The following is an 18386-nucleotide window of genomic DNA, read 5'->3' on the forward strand; positions in this document are numbered from 1 at the left end:
TGCCTATACAATGAGGCATAAATATAAGCCTTATCCCTCAGGCCCTGCGGAGAAGCTGACTACCTTGGTGGGGTTCAGCCTTCTACTCTGTATGGTGCTCGAGGACCAACTGGACAAAGAACTGATTATTTCAGGGACAGATCGTCGTGTCTTTGTTTGATTCTTTACAGCCGTCGTCACTTGACTCGGAGGTTCTTCTCGATTTCCCCCTCAATTGCTGCGGTGCGCTTTTGCTGCATCTCCTGTGTCACATCTCCTGTGTCTCCGCAGAGTCCGCACCGGAGCTCCTTTCCGAGCGATCGTCAAACTGGATAATTCTCGCGCTCCTAAACACCTGAAACCGAGGGCTATCGCCAACTGAGTGAAAGGCGCTGAGCGAATATGGATTTGCGTATCCTGCAGGGTCCTGGTACGGCGCGCGCTCACTATCAGCTTTCGCAGCGCTAACGCACGCCCAACAGAGAAATTGCGACAAGTCACAAAGCTCCTGGACTCTCTTGAAAATGACCTAAAAGATAACTCATTGAACTCCGCGCGTAGGTTCCAATCTTATGTATAGGCAAAGAGGCCATCTGACTTTTCCTAGAAAAGACCCAGACCCTTTTACAGTTGCGGCAGCATGGCACGAGTCCAGACAACGCAGGCCCCATCTACTCAAAAAGGGTGCGTTGCATCGTACGCCGATTCTGATTGGCTCTAATACTTGTATAGGGCATCGAGATTCTATCAAAATATGGTGTCGACGGGGAGACGACAGACGTCCGTCATGCTGCCCTACGCTGCGTCGCAAATGCTCTCTTGTTAGATTCAAGCATGCGCCAGCTGTTTGTCAACACTGGCAGATGTGGAAAATTAGCTGAGATGCTCAAGGTAAAGTTGCGGTAAATAGAGAAGGCTCTCAACTAACAAGTCTAGTGTGACTCTTCCGAGCATGAAATGGTCATCAGTCGGATACTCTTCCTCTCGACTTACGACACTGATCAGAACTTTGACGACCTAATTAACAACCATTCTCTAGGCGAGAACATCAACTATGTAAGTTGAACGCTTAATAGAAATATAACCCACTAACGGCCGCAGCAAATACTCCGACACTCTAAACAATTCCCCAAGTCTGGCAGAAAACCCTTGTCGCAAGTTGACGAACTAGCCTTCATCGATACACTGAAGCTAGTCTTCAACGTAGCGAAGCTCTTCCAGGATCTAGCACCAACCTTCTCACCGTCAATTCCCTACCTCTTCAAGATCATCAGCCGTATCGACATCCCCCTAAAGCCCTTAGACGGCCTTCTCGGCACACTACTAAACTGCCTCTCAACACTCGACCTCGAAAACAAGAACAAGAAGTCCTACGACGGCAACCCCCTCTTCCCAACCTTCAACCAAAACTGCAACGTGGACAAGTTGATAAACATCCTAGACCAAGCCGTTTCAGCATACGAACCCTCAGAGCTCGAAACAAAGGCCATTCCGCTCTTCCACACGCTCGTCACAATCCACGAGGTTGCACCAGACGGGCCTCGCAAGTACATGCAATGGCTCCTCCTGCCCGACGATAATGACCGGAACCGGCCAATCGGGCAGTCCGACACTCTATCCTCAAAGCTACTCAAGCTCTCGACGATGCCGTACGCAAATCTCAAAATCGCAATCTCCGAGCTCATGTTTGTTCTCTCCGGAAAGAACGCCGAGAGTCTAACGAAGAACATTGGTTACGGTTTTGCCGCAGGGCTTCTTGCTTCGCGGGGCATTGACATCCCCAAGTCGGCGGGCGAAGCGTTCGCTACGAATGCTGAGAGCCTGGATCCAACCATCAATCCGATTACCGGACAGAGATGGGCTGCGGAGAAGGAAGATACTGGCCCGCCCATGACGAAGGAGGAGAAAGAGAGAGAGGCCGAAAGGCTGTTTGTGCTGTTTGAACGGTAAGTGCAGTGTATATGTACTCGAATAGTACCCATACTAACTTCATGACAGGGCCAAAGCAAACGGTATCCTTGGAGTTGAGAATCCGGTCACGCAGGCTCTGAGAGAGGGAAGATTCGAGGAACTATCTGATTCGGATAGTGAATAATATTGAGTAGATTGTGGCCATATATGTTAAATTTTGATATCCCAAGGATTTGGCTCAGCAATATACTAGAACATTCATAGTAGCAATATATGAATTGGACCAGCCATCATGTCTATGATCTACTACCTCTTAACATAGAGTCTATACAATATCCTCAAATTTAGCTTAAGAACCATGGCCGATCCAGCAGCTACGATTCCTTTTGAACGCCACAACGCTCTTTTACCTTACCTGAAAAAGGTAGCCCACCTCTCCCTTTGCGCTTCCGGCAACACCCTCATACACCAAGCGAACAATCCACCTTCAAATTCAAAGTTAGTAGTCTGCCACTTATCCTCTAACATATCCCTCCACTCCTCGACCCACAATATCTGCGTTCTCGTCTCACCATCAGAACCCACGCTCGTAAGCGGAACCTCGCCCAGCTCCAGCAATTCTGATTCTGGAAGCCGTTTGCCGGTATAGTAGAACTCATGCTGGGCATTGCAGGTCTGCGAATGGTGCATGGGCAGCTTAGGAGGGTTTTCTGTGTTGCTGCTCCGAAGTTCACGATAGCAGCGAGGGCACAAGACGGAGTTGGGACACGTCCGGCATAAATACCAGCAGGATGCGGTCTCGACATTACAGTAACAGTTGGCGCACGAGAGGAGATCAGGGAGCTCGAGCTAGAGGGGGTCCCAGCTAGGGTTCGACTCTGCCTCGTCCTGCTCGGGATATTTCTCAGTATCCACCACGTTTTCATTCTCAGACGATTTGCCGCCTTCAAAGTACCTCTTTCCGTGCGTTCTGACAGCTTCTAGTTCTGGTTTCATACCCAAAATCCGTACTGTGATGTTAACTTTACGGCGAGTCTTCATCAGGTGAAGAGCGCCGCTTAGATCTTCGTCGCTATCGGTATCGACTAGAAACGTCTGGAAAAGCGGGAACCAGGCATCATCTTCGTCATTGGAAGGGTCATCGTCCATCAGCAGATCAAGGCACTTCTTCATGCGACCGCGTAGAGTCATTCGAGCATTCGCATGATCCCCTGACCTCGCAACCGTGACGAAATAACCATGCAGATATCGCCGAAATGATCATCCGCAGTCAGGGGTATAGGGCCCGTTCCAGAAAACGGGATTTCAGGATGATAAAGACAAACGGCAGCCAGGTGGCTCAGCGATTGCTCCTGTTCTTCTTTAGTTTCCGAACAGTATAGATTAAAATTATCATCGTCGGGAACGGGATTGCCCACAGCTGCTTCGGACAAAAACCGGATTCCTGCGGCAACTTGACCCTGTTCGAAAAGTGCTGCCCCCATCAGTTATTTCGACAGTGCCACATTTTGGTTACTATAGTCCGCTGACTTGAGTCCCTCCACTGCTCGAACGATAATTTGCTGAAGACACTCTCCGTCATCTGGTGTCAATCCTAAATGCAACGCCATATACATCGTGTGTGGTCGTGTTAGTGCCCTCTGAATGCTCCATTCCTCTTCCTGAGTTGGTGATGTTCCAAGGCAAGAATGTTTTTGGAAACATGATGATGCGAGTTCAAAAAACTGGGGCGAAGACGGTGTGGTTGCCGCAACTCAAGGAATATACCCAGAAAACCACTCCAGAGGCTGCATTCCCAGCTACCCCCTCTATCCAAGTACAACTCCCAAGCTCTATCCGCTGTAACAGCACCTTCACAGGGTTTATTCGCAAGGTACTGCATCTTTGCTTTGGTCAATAACTGACGTACATGACCATCCTCGCCATCACCTGCGGCATCATAGACCACGCTTGCACCACCCAGTGACTCAGCCAGCTCATAGTGTTCTAATGCTTCTTTGTAAATTTCTTTCGCAAAGCATACATGGGCCATATCCCTGTGGATAATGGAGAGAGACTGCGAGCTCAAGATAGAGCATTTTTCATGTGCATCAAGGGCTGTTTAGAAGTGAATAAAAGCTTCCTCGTAATGCCTGTGCAGATACAACGCCTCTCCAACTCGAGCATACCAAGCGGCCGTCTTCTGATGTTGCTGCAGCTCAGCGATATGCAGAATACGAGAAGAGGGCAAATCATCCTCGCCGTGTCCGAATTCAAGACTCGGGTCATCGTTTATGGATTCCACAGTACCAGCCACTACACCATACAAATTCAACATGACTGGAATGGCCCAAGCGTGTCCATCGTGTGCATTTATATCATCTGGGGCCAGCCAGCGACTAGAAAGCGACGTCGCCATGGAGAAGAGGACAGTAAACGGGCGCAATCTTCGAACACCTTTCTCGAGGCCGGGAGGAGCCAGTTTAGCACCATTTGCGCCTTCTTATTTGCAATGTCAAAGTCAGGATCGAGCCAGCGTCGACCAAACTTGGTGACCTTCGATGTGGCATACCAACTGTAAAAGGATCAACACGTTGAATGTTCTGTAAAGATAAAGCGATGGCCAGTTCCTATATTTTTGGTGAACAGATCCGAAAGTAGAGTCGAGATTCTGTCCCGTAGTTTTCCCGCACTTTTTGGGCTTGCACTCGTCAAATGTTGTGGTAGAAAGGTTTCGGCGTAATTTTTCAGCGATTCTACCAATTTACTGGTCACAGGAGTATGTGTCTTTTGGAGAACATACAGTAGGACCAAGACCATGGTCGCCTCAGCGCGCTCGGGGTCGACATGAATAGGCCCAGTTTCTTTCTGGCCAGCCGCTTTGAAGAACTCATAGAACGAGCCGTGGCGTAACGTTACAATTGAGTCGCTGGCAAGATACCCTTCTGTATCTCCTGCGGACCGCAGAATAAACAGAGATGAGTATACCGTGCGAATGTCCTCTTCCAAGTTCAAGACTTCATCCTCAAAGAGGATCTCCAGCATGATTTCAAGTTGCACAACCGTCAGGGGCTTTTGGACCACGGTCACGAAAGAGAGTATGAGGTTAAGCTGTTGGATTTGCGTAACCATGGCTTCACCATTAGATTCCTCAAACGTTTCGTCCGAAAGTTCTTCCAGTGGCATGTCCGCCGCTGAAAGCGCCTGAGCCAACCGTTGCAGCTCTTTAGTAAGCATCGCACTGATTCCACGAGGCATTGTCTTAACGACTTGCCGAATCCGTCCTTTAGTCCTGCAGCGCAGAACGGACTCAATAACAAGATTCGCCCATTCCCACAACCCTTCAGCTGACTCGCGTATGTCGCTTACTACCTCCTCTAGTAACTCCGGCGAGCTTCGAAACAAGCTGGATCTCCGCAGTTTTTTATGGATATATCCATCAAGGTCCTCTTTGTTCTGATGTTGGTAATCTCAATGTCAGGCACCCACCCTAGTAGGTGTTCTTCGAGATTGACGCGAACTGAATCCCGGCTCAGAAGCACGAATCGTAGATGCGGCAATCGCTTGTTCTGGTCCTTCACTGCATAACTCATTTCAAGAAGATTGAACAGGATCTCCTGTTCTGCTTCGTATGCTTCGTCGATCCCATCGATCACAAAACAGACTGATGTTCCTGATTCAGCCTTGGCGAAGTAGCTCAACAAGAGCTTTCCCCATACCGCGTAAGTATCAGCTGGATCCTCCTTGAGGCAGAAGTCTTCTGCATGCATGGCGAACGTCGGTAGCTCTGTCGCTATCTGCCAGGCAAGGGTCCGCAGAACCTTGTTCAACGACCGCAGATCGACATGGTTATTTTTGCAGAAAAATGAGGCGACCACAGGCGTAGGTGAGATTTCTGTATTTGCGTGGTCGTTTATGATCTTGGCCGCTAGATACGACTTTCCTACCGCGGGGCCGCCGTGGAGCCAGAGAAGAGGCTGTGGGCTCTTCCACCATGACTGGAGCCTATGATCAACCCAGCTCCCTGAGTCAGGAACCCGACTGCTCTTGATGTCAGAAAGAATCTGACTAGTTGCTGAAACTGGTTTCAGACCATCTTTCACTACTCGCATTCCCTTGCCGAGAGGAACGCCTTTGTAACTGTCCAGTCGGAGGACAAAGTTTCTTAACTTCTGGAAGAGGTCAATTATCATATCGAATGACTCGCTGACCTTTCGCGCGCTTCGAATCAACAGCAGCATGGCACCCATAATCGACGAGGCTGGTGGAAAGGCAGCAGCGACCACATCTTCAAGGAGACTCCCCCAATTATCATTAGGCGTCAGAATAGTCTGCACGGTATGTAGAAGAGGCCGCTTCTTCATTCGGAAGTTCTGAAAATGATCGCTCTCCGCATCGAGCTGGTGCGACAGCTCTTCGGGCCTGGACAGTTTGGGAAAGTTCTTGTCGGCGATCGTGATTCCAGTTTCATCGGCATAGTCATCACACGCAGTACGCCAAAGGGACGAAAGCTCGTCATCGTCTAGAGGCTCAATTGCGCTGCGAGTCATTCCGAAAGTCGCAAAACAAGTTAGCAGTATCAGACAGAACGGCGGTCAGGGGAGGAGATGATGGACAGTCTTACAGATGAGCATTGGGCGACAATTCGCTTCTAATGTTGTTGCAGAGGCTGAGAAGCCCCGCCAAAGGCTCAGCCCCTCCTTACCTATGCACTCAGCCGTACATACTTAGGCTAGCATAGCGTCCGCGCATACGATCGTGGCTCAATTGACGGTTCGAGATGAGGCGGGTAAATAAGTATCAGAATGCATCAAGAAATGCGCAGTATAGTAGATCTTTGACACTGTCCTAGAGACATCATCGGTGTTGTCCCTGTCAAATGTCAACTGGGTCGCAAGAGTACAGAATAGACGAAAGAGAGATGGAGATGGACTGGGGTCCTTCCGCCTAGGGACGACAACGCCAAGACCGCTCCAATGACGTGTGTGGGGTTGGCGGAGCACAAATTCTCGGCAAAAAAATTGACCACCGCGGGGCTATCCAGGCGTCTGAGTCGTTTCATACTATCTATCGCGATCTTAAAGTCCGTATCCCGCTTATACAACTATACTATAGAGTATATCCGAGCTGTCCGATAAACAAACCGCCAAAATGTCGAAGCCCTTTGACCCCGAGCAGGCGCAAAACCTGGATGATGTAGGTCCTTATCGCGTTGGCCGCCCTCCGGACAATCGGAAGCTGACAATCAAACCTTCAGATGGAGAAGCAGTTCGCCGTTAAGGGTTCGTGACCTTCCCCTTACCTTACCTCCGCTTACTTCCGGCCATCACATCGCTCACCAAATCACAGCCGTGGAACACTTGATGACTTACTGGTCTATCCTTGAGAAGGTCCCCGGATCCCAGCTGCGCCTGACCAAAATCGACGACGAGATCTACGAGCACTTCAAGGCCGAGTTCCCCGACTTCGACCCCGCCGCAACAATCAACGAGGATGAGATGAAGAGCAAGGAGGGCAAGGAGAAGTGGCGTAACTGGATCAACCAGTATGAGAAGAAGGTTCACGATTTCAACTTCGGCACAATGCTGCGGGCAAACCCGAAGACCGAGTACGAGAAGGACAACACGATTTTCGGTAAGTCCACATGGATGGGGTGTACTTGGCGTGACAGGGAATGGTTGGGCTGACAACATGGGCTACAGCGATGCGGATGCAGTTCTACGCTATTGAGATCGCAAGGTAAGTCGTTCATGATTTACGGCAGAGTGATGGCATCCTTGCTAACTGGCTTCGTAGGAACCGCGCTGGCCTTAACGACTGGGTTTACGAGCAAGCACAGGCACAGGCGAAGAAGTTCAGTTCATAATCGCGTCCATTTCCCCGTCGGACTCCGGCTGTTAGAATCTAGAACCCATTTCATTTCCACCCGCTTATCACGAATCATTACGAATTGTCCTGTACCGTAGACGAACGGACGGCGAATTTCGGCCGTGCCGCTTAGATCTTTCGGCAAGTTTGGCTAACTACTTCTGATGGCGCTGCTGCTGCTACTGTACTTTGTCTTGTCATATGGTGTTCTAGGATTATTAAGTGGGTTCCTTCTAAAGATGGAAGTATGTTGTGAGATTTCTTTGTCGGCAGGACAATACGGTAGTGGTGGTGGGCTAGCCCCATCCCGTCGGAAAAGTACAATACTAATGCGCTGCCCATTGACTTCTTTGCATACAAACCACCTGAACACGGCCGCTCTGGGGCCAAGCTGAAAACCAAGGACTAAAGCGCTCAAACACGTGGGGTTTTCTTTTTCCACTTAGGGAAAAGAGAACCGGAAGACATGGCGAGACGTTCTTGCAGGGGTCTTGTGTTTTTCTCTTTCTCTTCTATATCTGACTAGTCTCGACCACTCCGCGGAGGCCCACTGCTGAAATTATATGAAGTGACAACTACGCTGAACGCCAGCCATCATGGCTACTGCTACGAGGAACTACTCGCGGAACCTGTTCAAGACGCCACTGGCCAATTTCACAACGAGGAGACATGCTCCGCTGCTCGCGGCAGCCATCATAACCTGCTTCCTCGCCAGCTTCACCGTTCCGTCCTTTTCCATCATTCTCGGAGAAGTCTTCGATGAGTACACAAACTTCGGGAGAGGAAAAATCACCAGTGAGGACCTATTCCAGAGGGTTGTGAGACGATGTATCGAGTTCCTGGTCCTGGGAGCACTCGCTTGGTTCTTCAATGGGCTCTACTTTGTTCTCTTTGTGGCGTTCGGGGAACTCCAAGCCGCCAATGCTCGGGACAGACTTTTCGAAGGGCTGCTGAAGAAGAACCAGCGATACTTCGAAGAGCAAGATGAAGGAGCTCGCACCTTTCTAGGTTGCGTGCAGATGTATGTTTCTTCAGTTGCAAGTGTTTCCTGTCTAACATCTCGCAGTCAGATACAGGAACTCCAAACCGCTACATCGGCATCTCTAGCCCTTGTGTCGCAATACATCTTCCGCATCCTCGTCTGCCTCGCTCTGGCATTTTATACTTCCTGGAATCTAAGCTTGGTCATCATTGCTGGAATCCCGATCGCGTTGATGGTAATTCCGTACCTCTCACCGAAAATCAATGCTCGCATCGAAAGTCAACAAAATGAACTCAAGACAGCCTCGAAAGTGGTCAATAGCTCAGTCGTCTCCATTGATGCTGTGAAATGTCTGAATGCACAAGAGCCCAAGCAAGAAAAGTTTGGCCGCGGCGTGGACAAGGCTGCATCGCATTATGTTAAAATAGCAAACTACAACGCCATTCAGATCTCTGCCATGCGATTCGTGATGTTCGCCATGTTTGTGCAGGGTTTTTGGTATGGAAGCTATCTAGTCACCTCAGGGAAGCTTAGGGCGGGTGACGTCGTGAGGACATTTTGGACATGCTCTACAGCCGCCCAGGCCATCGAATCTATGATGCCGCATCTGCTGATTCTGGATAAAGGCAAGGTTGCCGCTGCTGCATTGAGAAAGTCATTATCTAGCGGGGCAGAAAAGTCATCTTCGGAGGAGATGCAAGGACGTTTACAGCCGAAGCATTGCAATGGCGAGATAGAGGTGAAAGATGTAAGTCACGAAGTGCGCCATGTCATCCCCGACTAATGTTCGCAGGTGTCATTCTCGTATCCCTCCCAACCGGATCAAGTGATTTTGGACGCCGCGAGTTTCACCTTCCCGGCTGGGGCAACCACTTATGTTATTGGCAGGAGCGGCTCTGGGAAGAGTACACTTGGGCAATTGCTCACTAAGTTCTACCTGCCAACTTCAGGGGAAATATTCATCAACGGGCATCCTATACGAAATATCGGGGTCAGCTGGATTCGAAACAATATTGCATACATTGAACAACAAAATGTACTCTTCAACGAGTCGATATTCAAAAATATTGCCTTTGGAAGACGCGACTATGATGCTATTAGGAAAGAGGATGTGGTGGAAGCCACAGACCTAGCAATGCTACAGAACACCCTTGAGAGGCTTCCTAAAGGTATTGACACCTTTGTCGGAGAACGGGGAAACGCTCTCAGTGGGGGACAGAAACAAAGAGTTGCAATAGCACGAGCTCGGCTACGGGACTCCCCTGTGTTGATACTGGATGAACCCACTAGTGCTTTAGATGGTGCCAATCGCGTCCAGATCATGAGCGCCATCCGCAAATGGCGAGAGGGCAAGACAACGATAATCATCACACATGACATGTCTCACATCAAAGACAATGACTTTGTTTACGTTATGGAACAGGGCTCCGTCGTGCAAGCTGGGTACAAAGGTGATCTCAAAGGAGAGCCGAGCTTGAGTGACTTCTTCCGAGAAGATGAAGATCAAGCAGACGACACCGGGGTTGATTCTGATGGTGAACTCACCGACTCCAGTGTATTTTCCAAGGGAAGCTCTAGCTACAAGCTACCCCTTCCCTCCGAGTCGTACTTCAGTACCATTGCACGGGGAAATTCCTCCAGCTCAAGCCGTCACAGTATTGAAGGTGACGTTTCTTGTGGAAAAGGCGCCACAGTTACCCACGCTGAAATCAAGCTGGAAGACTTTCACTTAAGAAACAAGAATGTCTGTCCAGAAAGCTCTTCAAAGACCGCCAAATTCCGCCGGCGGCTCAGACATCGACGGAGGAGATTTCGGTCTAGGGATACAACGTGCATCAGGTACCCTTTACGAAGAGCATTACGCTCAGTGCTACCGAGCCTAGGCCATAAGCAGCGATTGTTACTATTCGTCGCCTTTCTTTGCATTATAGGACACTCTAGTGCGACTCCAATATTCTCGTATCTCCTTTCCAGGCTCTACCAAACCTGGTGGAACGGACAGAACGAAGCTACAAGGTGGGCGCTGGCGGTCCTCGGCGTGGCAATTGGCGATGCATTCATAAATTATCTTATGTTCTACCTTCTCGATGTTTGCGCTCAAAGCTGGGTCGACGATCTTCGGAAGCAAGCATTCCGCCGAGTCCTAGACCAGCCTCGGGTGTGGTTCGAAGACGAACGCAACACGGCCGTGGAGATAACTACATGCCTGCACGAAAGCGGGGAGGAAGTTCGAAACATCGTCGCGCGCTTCAGCATCTTCGTTCTCATTGCTTTTACTGTCACGTTCATGTCCATCATTTGGAGTCTGATACTCTGCTGGAAACTGACGCTCGTTGCACTGTCTTGTGGGCCGTTTGTATACGCCATAACGATGGGGTTCGAGAAAACAAGTGGGATATGGGATCGAAGATGCACTACTGCTCGGGCATCTGCGTCCGAGGTTTTCCTCGAGACATTTGCGGAAATACGCACTGTAAGGACTTTGACGCTGGAACCGTACTTTCATCTCAAGCATCTGAAAGCTGCGGCACGTTGCTTGAGGCTAGGGCTTCGGAAAGCAGTCTATACCGGCGCCCTTTTTGGCCTGGTCGAGTCCACGATTGGTTTCGTTGCTCGTAGGTTGTTCTTACTCCAGCAATTACCACATATCGCTAACTCAAGTAGCACTAATATTTTATTACGGCGTGACGCTAGTCCGGGCCAACGAGTTCACAGTCGACCAGGTCACCTCTACCAACTCAGTCCTGCTCTTCAGCATCGGCTACGCCGCCACTGTCATGACATGGAGTAAGCATTCCAGCGCAAAGTCCAAGTCCAAGGACGAACTGACAACGTTTCAGTCCCCCAAATAAGCACCGCCCGCGAATTTTCCCGTCGCCTCTTCCGCCTCATCGACCTCCCCGCAACCTCCCACGAACACGTCGGCACAATCATCCCCACAGAAGCCGCTCCGATAACCTTCAATAACCTAACATTTTGCTATCCCAGCCGTGGCACCCATGTCATCCGCAACATCACTTTTACCATCCGACCCGGCTCCTGCACGGCAATCGTCGGCCACTCCGGGTCCGGAAAGTCCACAATCGCGTCCCTCCTTCTCTCGCTATACAAAACGCCGGCGGCGAACCCCCTCCATCCAAACCCGGCCATTACCCTCGCTGGGACTGATATTCGCACCTTGCACACCCCGACCCTCCGCTCACTCATTTCTCTTGTTCCACAGCAACCTTCCATCTTGCCAGGCACGATAATGGAAAACATCAGCTACGGCTTAGCTCCGCACTCACCACTCAGTACTCTCTGCAGCGTTCAAGCTGCGGCCATCGCAGCGGGGGTAGACGATTTTATCTCTTCACTGCCGAACGGTTATCAAACTGTTATTGGGGATGGAGGCGTCGGACTCTCGGGTGGCCAGGCACAGCGCATTGTGATTGCTAGGGCTCTCGTACGCAGACCACAGGTCCTTGTACTGGATGAAGCGACCTCCGCTCTTGATCCAAATAGCGCGGTGATCATCAAGCAGACGATTAAGAGGCTTATTGCTGAGCAGTCCGGGCTGACCGTTGTCATTATCACCCATTCGAAGGAGATGGTGGAGGTTGCGGATGATGTGGTTGTGCTTGAGGATGGGAGGGTCGTCGAGGAGGGGCCATATCGTGCGCTGGCTAGGAGGCGTAGTGGAAAATTGAGAGAACTGATTGATCATCATGAAGAAAACGATTCTGATAGTTAGGCATGTACATACATCGATATCCAACTCCTTGGCGATTCCAAATGGAGAAACAACATTCGAAAGGGAAAGAAGCAAGAAAGGGGCATCAAATCTTCACAAACCGCTTCCTGAAAAACTCGATAGCCTGCTCCTCGGACTCCGCAGCCTGCCTGTAGCTCTCCTTAACCTCAAAGTCAGCCCTAACGCAGAACCCATGCCCAGCACCAACGTAGACCTTCACCTCCCCACCAACCTCCTCTTTCTCCTCAACGATCTTCTTAATAAGCTCAATCTTCTCCCCCTTCAAGTTTGAATCTTGATCACCCAGAGCAAAACTAACAGGGATAACCATCTTCTCGATATCACCCGGTAAAGTCAACAGGCTCGGATGGCCCGTAAAACCAGCATCGATAAGGCGCCGCTTCGTCCCGTTAACCGTAGTCGAAGCCCCGTGCGCAAGAAGCACAGTATGCTTCCCGCCCCAGCAGAATCCCGCGGCCCCGATATGATGTCTCTGGCCCTCTTCTGACTGGCGCAGCGAGACGAAGAAGGATTCAACGATTGGGTAGGACTTTGATGGGCGGTTGTGCAGGAGCCAGGGCGGCATTGCGTAGAGGGCGCATGTGAGGTGGTACCTGGACTTGTTAGCTCTATACACATTTTCATGCAATCACTTGGTTGGGCTGGTTGGAGGCGCTCCTTACGGCTTCGAAACCCAGTCCCAAACGCTCTCGGTCTTCATGAGCGCGCGCATTGTGTCGATGGCCCAGACTGGGGCGGCGGTTCCTGTACACACACATTATCAACAAACTTTATTTTGCTGGGGATCTTGAAGTCAGAGTGTGCTGTACCATGCATAAAATCAGGCAAGTAAACCCTAAACTTCCCCGTCTCGGCATACCGGTCCGCCAGGAGACGATTGTTGACGAACTCCCAGCCGAACGCATCGGGGATGAAGACTACAATGCCCTTGATTTCGGTCTCTGGAGTGTTCTCGGGCTCGGAGATGTAAGCTTGCAGGCCGTGAACTGTTTCAGTGCGTCCTTTGGGCGTGCCTGAGTGGACGTGGCCTCTGATGCAGTCGGGGCAGGACATTTTGGTGGTTTTCTGTAGTGTATGTGTAGCTTGGTGTCTTTCTGAACAGAGAGGGCAGTGATTGCACAGTTGATCAGAGGAAATAAACAGAAGGAGAGCTTCTCCTGTTCTGGGATCAGTTAATCAATGGCGGGTAGAGTGCTGCTTTATCTATTGCGGGGTTAAGTGCTTAACCCCGATACAGGCCTGTTGTAGCCGGCACCCGGCACCGGAGTTTGGAAGACCGTCGACTCCGCAAGATGACTGACATTATGACCAGTTACCAGTCCGTGTTGTCTGAAAGGGAGAGCGAAGAATACTGGGTTGAGAGTAAGTGCTTCGTATTCAGGCCGGTCCTCGTCTATGGATGCAGCACCTAGTTAGACTTCGGGAGAATCGTTACACGGCGTCGAGGCCAGAGATTTATCCCACGTGAAAATTGCCTGTGCATGGCAGTCACGACGGTGACTGGGTAGTTGGACTGAGAGTTCAGGCTGACTGATGGCTTCGCTTAAGTAGTCGATAAGTTCGAGAAAGTCGACGACAAGGGGGTAAGGTAGCCTAGCCTTCGTCCTTATACTCAATTCGCGGGGGTATACCAGCACTGGGTAGTTTTTTATCGCTATTTTCATCCTGTGCGCCTCAGGGATTCCTTGATTCATAGACTCTATGCTCGGGTACCTGCGCATGAGTCGCTGATTCTGACGGCTGCAGATTGAGATAGGGCTATCGACTCGGGTTGTGGAGAAGTGGGTGTTGGCGATCACCGTCACAGTGTTTCCTCACGAAATGCTTGATAAATCCAGGGGTTAGATTCAATAGAAACTTTGTTGACATCTAGCCATAAGACGCTCTGGTGTTCTCACTGTGCTTTGATCCGGTTAGCCATCTTATTTGACCATGGCCGTGCTCTGCCAGACGTAACACCGACAGTGAGTACCAAGAGCCCTTCGTATCGTCCGCTGCCTTTCCCTCCGAGTCCTCCCATGACACTTATAGTATCACTGCAATTGTCCGAGAATATCCGCTCCGGAGTTGCGATTTTCCAATGTACGCAAGGTCAGGCGTATCCGCCATCCGAGAACGAGAACGGTACCCCTTGACCAGCTTCGGCTGGTATTCCACGAGCCCTATCGCAGTCGCGGGCGCGGGCTTCTCGTCTAGTATACCATCGGTGCTGCAATTGTGATCAACGAGACTCAAAAGAAGAAGAAGAAGAAGAAGAAGAAGAAGAAGAAGAAGAAGAAGAAGAAAACGGACGGATTCTTATTGTGGCCTCGCTTGGCAGCAGCCACGGCAACACAGAAATTACCTGATCAGGTAATGCTCTCATTAGGGGACAGGGCTACGGACAGAGGTCACATGCTCTTATTTCTACCTCTAAGCAGAGACAGGGAAGCTCAAGTGAAAGCTTAGCCAGGCACAAGCGTCTCAGCTACCAGCAGTTAAGTCAATCTCGAAACCTTGAAGTTGGTGTTGTCATGTCCGGTGCCTATTTATTGCTAGTTTCTCGTGAGCAGGCTTACACACAATAATCAATATTTTCTTTGAATTTAAGCTACGTGCTTCCCTTCGTCACCCGAACCTCTGAACATTAGCATCGACCATGGTCGACGACAAGATTCTCGCGTTGCTCCCCGCAAAGATGCCGCCGATGACTTCCGATGAGGCAGATTATGTCAGGTACCTGGACATAAGAAAGAGGCAGCTAACGAGATGTACTCCAAGGAACACACTCTCAACATCCCGAGCTCTATACAGACAACCATCAATGAAGCCGATCCCAGAAAGCAGCAACGCCAGCTCAACATTGATCAAGGGTAGGGCGATATCTACAGCTATCTTCGTCATACCGGTCAGCAATTGCTCGGAGCCTATACGAAGTCTACTCAGAAACAACCAGCTAGCAGTCGAGAAGCTGGGACATTTCACCATCGTCCTGCTCGGACCACGCCGCTGGGCAACACAACCCGGAATGGTCAACCGCAGGAGCCGGAAAGGCCAGCGGTCTGGAGGGTTACCCTTGTGAGATCCTGAGGCGTTCTTTGCTACGGGGGGAAGTGGCACCAGAAGGTGAGCTAAAGAATGAACGGTAAGAGACCTATTTACCCTTTTCAAGATTGCTGCAGCTAACCTTGCGTCATGCACTGCTTCCTCGGCGGACTTGCAAGACTAAGACATGTTCTCAAGCTAGTCCATAATCATCACGAAGCTCGAACGGTCGAGGCTCGCCATTCTATCCGTCACCCGTCCGGTCTTCATCTTGAGATAGATACGGAGTATCTCCATCGAATATCTCCTCTACTCGACTCTGCTACATCCCAACCGCATCATAATCGCCTTGAGCCACCTGAAAACACCACAAACTCAATACTGAGAGAAGATTACAACAGGCCGGCAGATTTTCTGAAGAGCGGCGAGCTGAAGCTTAATCCCAGAACATTACTCAATCTTCCTACCCAGCATAACGGCACGTACGACGGGCAGCGGATACAGCCTGACAAGGTCAAGGAAACCGACGGCCATAATCAATTGGACCCTAAACCTAGGACCACAGCGAATCACTCTTAACGACAACTGACCTGCGGAATCTTTCAGTCTGCATTTCACGATAAATCCGCTGCACCGGCCGTGACTTTTGAGGGCTCGCGATTTCGCATGAATGCTGCATTGCATGTTTAGAACTGAAAGCAAAATAACATAATAATTCTTTATCAAGTCCTCGATGGTCTAACGGTCATGATTTCCGCTTGTCACTTCTAGTAAGAACAAGCGCGGGAGACCTGGGTTCGACTCCCAGTCGGGGAGATTACTTTTTGATTCGGTTCCTTTTTGCCGGATATCTTTTTTTTGGCCCTGGTCGAGGCGCATAGCAATGTTAAATATACCAGGGGCATTCTTTGGAGGTCTCTTCTTCATCTGGTGGAGTGTGGTCTATTTTCGCTGCGGCAGGTCAGCATCAAATCTCGAAATAAAGAATGTGTCCTGCATACGCTATTTGTTCTTGGTGACACTAAGTCATTTGTTTTTGAGTTTCCCAGGTAGCTGCGGCTTTCTTTCGGTGTCTATTATTACGGAGTAGATAGCATGAGGTGTGGAGGTTGTGTAGACCATGGTTTGAAGGAGTGTTACCACTGGAAAGGAAAGTGCCTGGTTGTCACATGTTGTCTAACAGGCCAGTCATAAACATGGTCATTGTGGATGCGGACATGGTTCACTATCATGTCAACACCGTTACAACGCCTCTTGAATTAAAAATCTTGCATTAATGGACATGGTCAGGATGTTTAGAACTTGGGTCCTGGCCACGTGATCCAGCTTAAAAGTAAAAGCCCGGGAAGCATTGTTGGGAGCCAAAAAATAAAAATGCGCCGACCGGGGTTCGAACCCGGGTCCCCACATGGTTCCGATGTCAGAAAGTAGTCTTTTTGGACCCACCTTCTTTATTGGGAATGTGAGATCATAAGTGCAAGAACAGTATGCTTACCGCCCCAGCAGAACCAGGGTGTGAATTCTATTTGAAACTCACAAAGAGGGTTCGGGTGTATGTTTAGAAGTTGGGATACTGGAGTCTCTTTTTAGGTCTTTTATGTTTATTTTCGGGTTATTGGTTACTACTTCAATGCATAACTTGATCGCATTTTCGATTATATTGCTCTATATATGACGTTAACCTTCCAATTACCCTGAGAGGGCATACAAGATCAACGAGATCAAAGCAAACCGCCAACTATCTTTGAAAGAATCGTTTCCAAAACCAAAACAAGCATGACTGCTGTCGAGATAGATAATGAATCTCGATCATCAAAACGGTGTTCCAGGGAACTTCTCTGATCCCTCCTCGCTTGTCCAGATCCGGTGCCGCATACGAATTTCCTGGTCGACCTTAGCCCGCCAGCACAGGATGTACTCGACCGTGTTGTCTGCGGTTGCGCCGTGTTCGGTAGCAAAAAGTATTCGTAACTCTGCCTTGACCATATCATCATCCCAGGAGCGAATTCCCAGGATCGCCCCTCCTAGAGGGGTCACCTCACCGAACTCGCAATATGATGAACATTCCTCCGGCTCAAGGTTCTCGGTGCCATTTCGGATGATATACGGGTAATACCTCGTATTGTTCCTATACTCAAGGAGCTTGCTCAAGACGTCCCCGCTCCCTGGGAATAATCGGAGCGTTTCGATTTCATCCAATGACATGAGTGTCGGGTAAAACCTAAGAGATAGCTGTTTTGTCTGATCAACCAACTTGACGCAACAGTCCCCCGATGAAATCGACACAAACTCAACTGCTTGAGTTTTTGCTTTGTTGATCGCTGCAGATTGGGGGATTGCGTGTAATCTGTGATTGTCTCCGTTCAAGGCCGTACTGATGAGATAAATCAGCGGATCCTGTTCAAGGATCTGTTGCAAGATCCCATATTGAAAGCCATGGGCAGATTTTGGATATGTATCCATCAGATGGCTCATCTCCCTAAACGCCAAATCCCGGATGGAGAACTTTCGGCTTGGCTTCGCTAACCAGTCGTAGAGGGAATCAAACATCGTTTTCCCGTTCTGCTGTAAGTTTTTTATTCTGTTCGTTGCGTTTGGTTCTCCTAACTTTTCGAGTACAGTGGTTAAGAAGTCGGCCTCGCCATCCGTAAGATGTCGTTCCGGGGCAGGCGGGGCACCGCCCAGACCAGCAACGGTGGCCGAGGGGATAGCAGGAGCTTGGGCAGGGACAGCAGGGATGACTGCTGCACCCCATTGTTGCCTAGCAGCTCGCTTGTCTTGTGCCGCCTTTTCTTTCCTCGCCTTCTCAGCGGCCCTATCTGCTGCGGCTTTGTCGGCTGCGGCTTTGTCTGCTGCGGCTTTGTCTGCTGCGGCTTTGTCTGCTGCGGC

At 50.0% G+C, this 18386-nt stretch overlaps 7 protein-coding genes and 1 non-coding gene across 8 annotated transcripts; 4 read left to right on the top strand and 4 right to left on the bottom strand.

Annotated features, from left to right (window-relative positions):
• Window positions 1-163: 163 nt before the first annotated feature.
• On the top strand, window positions 164-2183 carry BDW74DRAFT_158889 (synembryn). Its single transcript, XM_073725386.1, has 7 exons — window positions 164-409; window positions 462-536; window positions 587-663; window positions 712-870; window positions 916-1035; window positions 1081-1925; window positions 1978-2183. The coding sequence occupies exons 1-7, from the start codon at window positions 382-384 to the stop codon at window positions 2072-2074; spliced, it is 1401 nt and encodes a 466-aa protein (XP_073580999.1). The 5' UTR covers window positions 164-381; the 3' UTR covers window positions 2075-2183.
• Window positions 2184-3469: 1286 nt separating this feature from the next.
• BDW74DRAFT_66436 (uncharacterized protein) lies at window positions 3470-4042 on the bottom strand. Its single transcript, XM_073733397.1, has one exon. The coding sequence runs from the start codon at window positions 3920-3922 to the stop codon at window positions 3521-3523; it is 402 nt and encodes a 133-aa protein (XP_073581000.1). The 5' UTR covers window positions 3923-4042; the 3' UTR covers window positions 3470-3520.
• On the bottom strand, window positions 3992-6419 carry BDW74DRAFT_181121 (uncharacterized protein; the record flags this gene model as incomplete). Its single annotated transcript, XM_073729924.1, has 4 exons — window positions 3992-4268; window positions 4325-4444; window positions 4673-5275; window positions 5359-6419. 4 exons carry the CDS (start codon window positions 6417-6419, stop codon window positions 3992-3994), a joined length of 2061 nt encoding a protein of 686 aa, XP_073581001.1.
• Window positions 6420-6931: 512 nt separating this feature from the next.
• Window positions 6932-8057, top strand: BDW74DRAFT_158891 (polysaccharide biosynthesis domain-containing protein). The gene is made up of 5 exons (XM_073725387.1): window positions 6932-7065; window positions 7127-7151; window positions 7219-7503; window positions 7572-7608; window positions 7666-8057. Exons 1-5 carry the CDS (start codon window positions 7021-7023, stop codon window positions 7733-7735), a joined length of 462 nt encoding a protein of 153 aa, XP_073581002.1. The 5' UTR covers window positions 6932-7020; the 3' UTR covers window positions 7736-8057.
• Window positions 8058-8333: 276 nt separating this feature from the next.
• BDW74DRAFT_181123 (ABC transporter ATP-binding protein) lies at window positions 8334-12452 on the top strand (the record flags this gene model as incomplete). Its single annotated transcript, XM_073729925.1, has 5 exons — window positions 8334-8758; window positions 8804-9467; window positions 9513-11334; window positions 11384-11506; window positions 11560-12452. The coding sequence occupies 5 exons, from the start codon at window positions 8334-8336 to the stop codon at window positions 12450-12452; spliced, it is 3927 nt and encodes a 1308-aa protein (XP_073581003.1).
• Window positions 12453-12537: 85 nt separating this feature from the next.
• BDW74DRAFT_186993 (dienelactone hydrolase family protein) lies at window positions 12538-13616 on the bottom strand (the record flags this gene model as incomplete). Its single annotated transcript, XM_073731368.1, has 3 exons — window positions 13283-13616; window positions 13136-13217; window positions 12538-13066 (listed from the first exon to the last, which is right to left on the bottom strand). Exons 1-3 carry the CDS (start codon window positions 13524-13526, stop codon window positions 12538-12540), a joined length of 855 nt encoding a protein of 284 aa, XP_073581004.1. The 5' UTR covers window positions 13527-13616.
• A 2608-nt stretch (window positions 13617-16224) lies between these two features.
• On the top strand, window positions 16225-16313 carry BDW74DRAFT_t164. Its single transcript has one exon. It is a non-coding gene; the product is annotated as a tRNA-Asp (tRNA).
• Window positions 16314-17123: 810 nt separating this feature from the next.
• BDW74DRAFT_158897 (uncharacterized protein) lies at window positions 17124-18357 on the bottom strand. Its single transcript, XM_073725388.1, has one exon. It carries the CDS (start codon window positions 18045-18047, stop codon window positions 17310-17312), a length of 738 nt encoding a protein of 245 aa, XP_073581005.1. The 5' UTR covers window positions 18048-18357; the 3' UTR covers window positions 17124-17309.
• Window positions 18358-18386: the final 29 nt, after the last annotated feature.

Source organism: Aspergillus multicolor (genome assembly GCF_047715735.1).
Source record: "Aspergillus multicolor strain CBS 133.54 unplaced genomic scaffold BDW74scaffold_25, whole genome shotgun sequence".
NCBI lineage: Eukaryota > Fungi > Ascomycota > Eurotiomycetes > Eurotiales > Aspergillaceae > Aspergillus > Aspergillus multicolor.